Here is an 8,534-nt window from a genome sequence, read left to right on the forward strand (position 1 = left end):
ATAAATCAAATAAATCAAATCAAAATCAAATCACAATCAGGAAAATGAAAAAAAAAAAAAAAAAAAGGCGTTCCACAGGGGTCCGTGCTTGGACCATCTTTGTTGACTTTTTTTTTTTTTTTTTTTTTTAAGCTTTATTTTTGGAAGATCCACTAATTCATTATCATCTATTTGCTCACCAAATTGACTGTTTGTGCTTTTTGTTTTAGATGCCATCCATTTCGGTCGGGCTATAACACGCAGTGAGACTCCTTGCGAGGATGACAACGGCAGAAGAAAGGTGGTCAACTTCTCCAGATGATGCAGAAAAAAAGGTCGGGATCGCTGTCGAGTCATTTTCTTGGAGGCCAGTTTTTTTTTTTTAAATTGAGAGTATCTAGAACTGATTATAAAAAAAATAAAAGAACACCAACAACTGCTTTTTTATGGGTCATACACACGAGCAATTCCAGTGGAAAGCATCAGAAAGTCCTCTTTAAAAAAATTTTGGGTGATTTTGAAGCTTGCTTTGCACTAAAATGCTAACATTGCAGTCGTTCCAAATTTGCTGTTTGTATAATAAAATAAATAAAAAAATTGAAAGAAAATAAAAACACATTCAATCGGATTCCACAAGTGTCTGCTCAGACCTTCATCTCTGGAATTAAAAAAAAAAATCTTTTTGTATGTTTTAAGATGAGTTTATTCATCTGTGCACACAACATCAATGGCCACTTGACCAATCATTTTCTAGTATTACACATGAAAAAGTTTTTGTACTTGACGTTAAACACCAAGACGCATGTACATATTTTGATCATGATTTTCTTTTTCCACCCCAAAACTCTCCAGAAATGAGTCTTGTTGATGCTTTCATGGCTGCATTATTGTCGCTGTGAGATGCGGCCCAAAACGGTGGAAGAAGGGGCTTTGGATTAGTAGCCTTCCCTGATGTTCTTTCTTTAGTGTTTTACAGCACAATGATAAATAAAGAAATCACTTTAACCAGTCCAAAAGAATGATTGCAAACATGTAACAGTCCAATATATTTAAATAACTGTGTTACGTTACGACATTACCACAACATCACGCACTGAAACAAAAGTTACTGTACTTGTCAAAATAAAAAATGTAATTTTGTAATTCTTATCATTGGAAACGTTTTGACGTCATTGACTAAAAGTGGATCATTTCTCTTTTGTGTCTTTTTTTTGGGTGGGGGCGAAACAGCATTTAATTCTGAATGAGAAGTCAGCTTTGAGATGCCACAGGGGTCCGTCCTCAGCCCATCATTATTGCTTCGAAATAATTTGCATTTGACAGCATTAATCGGAACCAATTTCCTGCAACTTTTCTCATCTTATTGTTTGGCTTGTCTCGTGCTCGGTTAGACCGAGACAGACTCATTTCTATTTTCCCATGATGCACCGTGCTCTTTTCTTTCCAACTATTTATATGAAGGCCCTATTAATACACGAAACAGAATCATGTCTCGTCTCTCGTGACATTTTGATTGAAGTGCAACACTGCTTCAGTAAATCTCAATTGATTAACGTTATTACTGTTGCGTGTGTTGCCGGCGTCATGATTATTACAAAGGAATTTGCGTGATGATCACTTGGGTAAAACTGAACTGAATGCCCGATATGTTAACATGCGATCATAAAACCAAAGTGAATGTCCAATATATTGACATCGAATAAGAAACAAAAATAAATGAAATTGCATTTTATGGCCATTATACAGCGAGACTTTTTTCCCTTACAGTTATTGACCTTTTGCTGAGACCCATTTCCTCCTTGGTAACTGTTGCTAGCATCAAGCTCTGGAAACTGACACGTTCTCCACTCCCTCGAGGGGCATTATCAAATTTTCGGAAAAAAAAAGAAGACATTTTAGACTGAAGCAGCACACACTTTATCGCTAGCTCGCGTTTGTCTCGGTTAGTTTGGGATTTTGAAAATGAACAGAAATTCATTGAAAGAGTACTTGTTGGTTTAGTGGTTCAAATGTTTGCCTTCCTGTTCTGAGGTCGGGGTTGTGTGCATCTTTAGAGGAGGCACGCAACTGGCCGGATTACACTCCAGCTATCGGAAGAAGAAACGCCGCGCCACCGTGAGAAGTGGAGGCCCTCCGTTGTGCGCTCTGCTGTGATTGGCCAGTCTGTCTTTTGAGGGGGTGTGGCTTAACAAAAGGTCAACTGCAATACCTCCAGACTTTTTGACATTCACAAAGTGACGGCGACGCCGCAGTCGAAGCGTCCTTTCATCTGGGTGATTTTGGCAGCCAGCACGAGAAGCAGGCCGGCGGTCAGCTCCAAAGCGAACGAGATCCACGCCATGGCGAAGGACCAGCCAAACGACACGTTCACATAAGCGAGCTCCTTCGGCGCCACGATCCGCTGGAACTCCTCCATGGCCTTGTTGGAGTAATCGATGTAGAGGCTTACCCCAGTCAGGGTGACGAGACCTTGACAGATGAAAAAGGGAGATGGGACTCATCGATTGGTACAGCGCTTCTCAAATAGTGGGGGCGGGCCCCCCCTGGAGGGGGGCGCGTGTGAACGTAGGGAACATGCTTTTTTTCCCACCGTACCACAATAAAGTGTAATTACACTTCCACTCCAGTAGTTGGCAGTGGCGCTCTGGTTGTATTAACTCTTCGGTGTAGGTTTGATTTGCAACAAAAATGCGATTATTTAGAGTTGTGGCGGAGAGTGGGTGGTGGGGGGCGAGAATTCTTCTTGCTAGGGGAGGGCGTAACATAAAATAATTGAGATGCACTGTTGTATAGCGACTAGCCAGGAATACATTTTTAATTTCTAAAAAAAACCAAGAAAGTAATAATCCTCGATTGCAGGAATAATGAAAAAGAAAACCTGCCAAACTCATTATTTGACTGATTCGCTTTTCCATCAAGTCTGTCATTTCTCAGCGTCATATTTTCTTTGACCTCTTCCGACGGCTCAATTGTCTTGCGTGACAATCAAGGTTGGCAGACGGTCCTCGAATGCAGCCTTAAAACCTTTCTATTCAATTTGCCACGAGGGAGCAATTTGTTGTGCGGTGGGGTTGGAGTTGCAGGCCAATCTTTCTCTTGATATGGAAAGTGTTGCTTGATTAAATCATAAAGGAAAGCAGTAATTGTGGCCTCTCTGAAGGACTGAAAAAGCTCAATTTAATTGCGGTCTGTTTCAAATGCAGCATTTCATTTTTTTTTTTTTTTTTTTACATTTCCCTTCGAAATTCCCTGAATGCAATTTTCTCATCTTGGGGGCAACTGACATCTATAAGCCAAACTAATTTTCAGCGTGTATTGAAGTAAAAGCTGTCTGGACTTGCAAAATGAAAAGGTCTTGTTGATGAATGCAAAAGTGCAAACGGCATCAATAATAGAAACATGAGGAGTCACGGTGGTGCTTTCAAAGACCTTTGGCTCGTCGATTGTTGACATAACGGACACCATGGAAAGAAGCTTTGCCCCCCAAAAAAATCCATGACCCGATCGTCGCAAGATTTTAAAAGGATTGCGTTTTCTTTTCTTCTTTTTTTTTTGGACACTGTAAGACATGAGCACCATTTGTCAGTGCTGCGCATGAAATGAAGTGTCTTTGCCCCGAAAAGATGGCAACGTGAAGAGCCTTCTGTGCCTGACGGATGTGCGCATTTATGTGCAGCCATCGCCGCTCTCCCTCCAAGCAGCCATTTCTCTCGAGTTACTTTATGGACAGTGCGCGTACCGTGCCACTCAGACGCCGCATGATGCCTTGCCAGAAAGGGAAAAAAAAAAAAAAAAGGTAGATTGCCGAGGGAAACTCATTATTATATGACTATTTAGCAGCACGGCAGTTCTCGTTTCTGTCTTTTGATGAGTGAAACGTATGGTTCCCATTTTGGTCGCGCAATCGAGGCCCCAGCGAGAGCCAATCGCTTTCGTCAAAGACATTTATTTCAACCAGAGTGTGAGCGAGCAGTTTTATTGATGCTGGCAAGAACATATTTGCTCTGGTGTTCTCTCGCTCCAAGTCAGCTGAGATAAACTCCAGCTCACCTGCAAGAGCGATGGAAAAACAGACGGATACGTGTTTGCGTTAGAAAGGCAACCAACATGAACTTTGAGATACTTTCTGGAAAATAAACGCACAATCGTGAAATCAGCTGCCGTGTTTAATGTTTGCAAGCCGAGATCACGCTGTCGTTAAAGTGATTTCGTGACGAACGCCTCAGTCAACCGGAATTGACGCCACCTCTTCTTTTTCACTTTGCCGAGAGACTGTACAGACATAAGCAGAATATTGACGGGTCTGAAATGAGGCTCTTGCAACCGCCTAAAGGGGGGTGCAAAAAAAAAAAAGAAATGGATGCGATTGTGCAGCGTTGAGAATGGATTCTCAAGGTTCTTCTCGTGCAGAAGCAAACAAAGCGTTTGTCTCAGCCCACGCAATAAAGTGCTAACGCTGTTTCCGAAGAGAAGAAAAGCAATCTGGCTTGTGGACGTACTGCAGATGAGAAAGTAGAAAGCGGTTCCGGTCAGCAGCTTCGGGCTGCAGGCCAACGAACTGACGAGCCCGAAAATCCAACCGAACACCAGCAGCACCAAGCCCAAGGGCAATATGATGACCACCGCCTTGTGTAGCTCTGAAAACACACACACACACACACACATTTAACACCGAAACACACGTTAATAACCGCAGGGATTCCTATTTGTTCTTGTTGTGCAATCTTTTTTTTGTAAAAATAGACAATTCGTTACAATATGAACACTCGAAGCAGAAAATGTGATTTTAACTGTCCAATCCTCCCACTGCTCATAATTACCTCTGATGAAAGTGTGTGTGTGTGTGAGAGGGAGAGAGAGAGAGAGAGCGATCTGCTTTGAATGTCGTTGATTGGCTTTTGTTTCGTAATCATTCCATCAACGCTGTTTTCCACAAAATGAGTTGTGCCGTCCTGTTATTGGTGAGGATATCAATCAAGATGTGCACATCCAAAAATGTATTTTCAATCCCTTGTCATGACGGTGGACTTGCATGGAGGCCAAATGTCGGCAGTGACCGACTGCCTCCAGTAGGTGGAGCTATGCGGAGCCATTGGGAGGTGCCTTTTGGTTCTCTCATCAGATTTTAGATTTGTTTCTCAGTCATCGTGGAAATGCAGCAGAGGAACAAAATTCGGGACTTATTATGAAGTGGCAAAAAAATCAGCACGCATGCCACTACAAAAAGTCTTAAAAAGTAGTCAGCCATATTTTGCCAAAAATGATCCCTGCTAAAATAAAATACATCTTTTGTTCAACAGATTATTCAATTCTAGACCTGAAATGAAATTGTTAATAAATTTAATTTTTTATGTTTTCTGAAAAAAAAAAATGATTTGAGATGATAATTTAGGAGGGTGACGATACGTTACTTTGTCTTTCTACCATTTGATTCATTGGATGCACTTTAGTGTGTGATTTAAGTGGTTAAAGAATATTTTACATGCTTTTAATTTCCACAAGATACAGACAATACTTGTGAATATTTTAAGCGCTGTGTATTCTATTTTCATAATCATATTGAATATTTTGCAAACCTTTGGAATGCAATTGACCTTTTTCATGAGTATCTGACTAGCATTTTGAATTCATTGTTTTTTTTTGTCTGCTTGGCAACAAACCTGCAACTGCTGATTTAAAAAAAAAAAAAAAAGGACACTCACCAAGAAGATGTCTCTCCACTTTGGACAAGGCGGTCGTGTTTGCCATAAAGGACGGGATGACAGAACTCTTGTTTGATCCTGCAAATGTCAAGAGAAAATGTTCAAAGGAGATTGGACTTATTGCCACAGCGACTGCAAAAGCCCGACACAGAGAATGTTACTTCAATCGTTATCATCTTGAAGAATTTAGCTTGGGGAGGATAAAGAAAACATATGTGTTTGCTGCATGCGCCACATACACAGATCCGCTTCACTAATTGCGAAGTGTTATACGGCGTCTTGGGGATGCAGTGTTGCCACGACGAGCAAAGTCACTTTTTTGTTCTCCACACTGTAGCGCTTTTCATCCCTGCTCGCCTTGTTGCAACATTCTCGGCCTGGCCTCAGTTGTCATGGCCCCACGGTCGTGTGGTAAAAATGGTGTAACCTTGGTTATATTTCTTGATCTGAGTCACCTGCTTTGTTAAAAAAAAAAGTCTAGTATGTCTCCTTTAAAGGCTTGGCTCAGATGTTGAAGTGGCTGTCTCTTAAGCTGAAGGTTTTGATTGTGCCCGGCTCCCAGATGACCACGTCAATGGACCGTATCGTGAGCATGACACTGAAGCCGTGATGTTTCTTGGTGCTGTGTGATCAGTGTGTGAATGAGTTGCAGCGTCATAAAAATGAGTCTGATTCTTCAATGCGCTTGGAGTAGACTGAAGGATGAAAAACGTCCAAAGTGAAAGCCATTAAAAAAAAAGGGATGCATTCAAGGGTTGACCATTCATTCATTCATTTTCCAAGCCACTAGTCCTCACTTGAGTCGCAGTTCAGACTGAAACGTCGCACATGTTTTCCGGCCAGGCTGTCAAGCACTATGTCATTTTTGCAGCTCCTTTCATTTTGCTGTCGTGTTGGCAATTTCTCACGAGAATTTCTGTGCCGTCCGCACAAGTGAGGGGGACCTGACAGGCGAGATTAGGTTTTTCCATTGTTAGTTTAGGCTTTCTGCCTCGGTGCAGTCTCTCAAGTTGTGATTTCAATTAAAAAAAATAAATGAACGGACACTTATTCACCCCTGAGTGGTCCCCGTTGTACAGAGATAAGACAAGATTTATTTTGCTGGGTGGTTTTGGCACAGGGTTTTTTTTAATTATGGATGAATGTCCTTTCTGACTGCCAGCTTTTTCTCCCATCCAAGTACTGATTACAAATCAACTATCTTCGTTCCAATCAAAACCAAATCAAAGATTTTCATCGAAACAATTTCAATGCGAAAACAGATATTAAAAACAATAATCAGATAATGTATGAAAGGGTGTTTGTGCCATGGTTCAGTGCAGCAATCAATACGTGCACTTACCTTCATTAATTCTCCACAGTCCGGAGTAGGAACTCAGCTCCGCGGAGTCGGTGTCGTTAGGTTTATTCACATCGATAATGTACCAATAATCAGTTCCGATTGACACGGCGAGGAAGCAGAAACTGAGCAGACCCGAGAAGCCGGCAGAGAGAACCACCAAGCCGTACCTCATCGTTCAGGTGACAGTTTATTCTAATACTCCGCACATTTCTATGCAAAGAAAATGGAATGGACGCACAAAAGCTCTCCGCCGCACGTTCCTTCACACCGTTAGTCTCCCTCGGCCGCTCTGACTTAAACGGAGGATATTCGAAAGAAAATAATACTTTCTTGTCACTTTCTCTGCTAAAAAAACAAAACAAAAAAGGAACAACTAGAGATGCTTGTGTAGTGAAGGAGCACTGACAGGTGATTCACACTCAGCAGGATGAACAAGCGCTTGGGTAGGGACTAGTCAAATTGCGCTGAAAAGGTAACGTCGCATCTGGGATTGGATTTCAAAATAAAGGTTGAGACTATGGTTTGACCGGTTAAGTGTTTATTTTTGGAGCTCTCGCTTCCGGTCTTGGTCTACGCAATCTAAAAATTCGAGTGTAATCATTGTTGAAAACTGAGTGTTTTAAAATCATTTCCCTTTCGTTATGATGTTTTATTTTATTAAACTACCCGCCGCTACTTAGTCGATTTATTTTACAACACTGTCAAACAGGGCAGGAACTAACCAAGCAGTTTTAGATTTCTAATTAAAAAGTCACCGCCTTGTTGACTATGTTACGTTTTGCTTGCAACGTATATATTAGTTTTTATTTTAGTATTTTTGTTTTTTGTTGTTTTTGCAGGCACAGAGATGAGAGTGTTGTAGCACACGGCTTTGTTTTGAACAAGTGGAAGAGAAGAATAAATATATCATATTGGGGACGGGATTAGTCATTTTAGCATCCTGATTCGCCACAAAACAAATGGAAGCGAAAACAATTAACGCAATTTAGTGCGAATATGGACCTGTCATATCGTATATATCCTGTAGGTGAAGCAGTCAGCTTTCCGTCGTGCTTCGTCGCAAACATTCAGAAGAGAAGAATAATTTATTACGTCACTCTGCCGTAAAGTATGTCACAAAACATTTTGGCGGGAGAATATGGCGATGTCGGTAAGTGAGTTTGTAGAAGTTAACATGAAACATATTACACTAGCTCTAACAAAGTTGTGTATTCTTACTCAAGTAATTAGCCGTGTATTGTCTTTTTTTCCCCACGTAGAAAGTGGTGAGTATGAGGAAGTCGATTGTTGGGAGAGGAAAGAGATGCCCCATGCTTCTAAGACAAATAACCATCAGTGCTGCTGGGGATTGAACAAACCTCACAAATTGGGGTGCATCTTAAATGTAATTTTTTTAATTGATTTCTTTTTTATCAGTATTTTAGAAAAAAGTACGAGTCTCTTATATTGATGTGAGGTGGAGGAAACAATGTCTTACTTGTTTTTCCTTCCAAAAGCAAGATGTCTGCCTA

The 8,534-nt window shown here is 41.1% G+C and overlaps 1 protein-coding gene across 1 annotated transcript; it reads right to left on the reverse strand.

Annotated features, from left to right (window-relative positions):
- Positions 1 to 680: 680 nt before the first annotated feature.
- On the reverse strand, positions 681 to 7,467 carry LOC148322091 (transmembrane protein 235). Its single transcript, XM_088317389.1, has 4 exons — positions 7,024 to 7,467; positions 5,682 to 5,759; positions 4,479 to 4,616; positions 681 to 2,448 (listed from the first exon to the last, which is right to left on the reverse strand). Exons 1-4 carry the CDS (start codon positions 7,193 to 7,195, stop codon positions 2,207 to 2,209), a joined length of 630 nt encoding a protein of 209 aa, XP_088173515.1. The 5' UTR covers positions 7,196 to 7,467; the 3' UTR covers positions 681 to 2,206.
- Between the last annotated feature and the right edge of the window lie 1,067 nt (positions 7,468 to 8,534).

This window comes from Idiotropiscis lumnitzeri, chromosome 15 (genome assembly GCF_059441095.1).
Source record: "Idiotropiscis lumnitzeri isolate Australia: NSW breed Sydney's pygmy pipehorse chromosome 15, RoL_Ilum_1.0, whole genome shotgun sequence".
Lineage (NCBI taxonomy): Eukaryota > Metazoa > Chordata > Actinopteri > Syngnathiformes > Syngnathidae > Idiotropiscis > Idiotropiscis lumnitzeri.

Excerpts from the sequence above, each read along its gene's own strand:
- LOC148322091 (XM_088317389.1), bottom strand. The coding sequence starts at position 7,195 with ATGAGGTACGGCTTGGTGGTTCTCTCTGCCGGCTTCTCGGGTCTGCTC. Across the intron at positions 5,760-7,023 it reads ACTGTGGAGAATTAATGAAG|GATCAAACAAGAGTTCTGTC; the intron begins GTAAGTGCACGT and ends TGACATTTGCAG. Across the intron at positions 2,449-4,478 it reads TTTCTACTTTCTCATCTGCA|GTCTCGTCACCCTGACTGGG; the intron begins GTACGTCCACAA and ends TCATCTGTCAAG.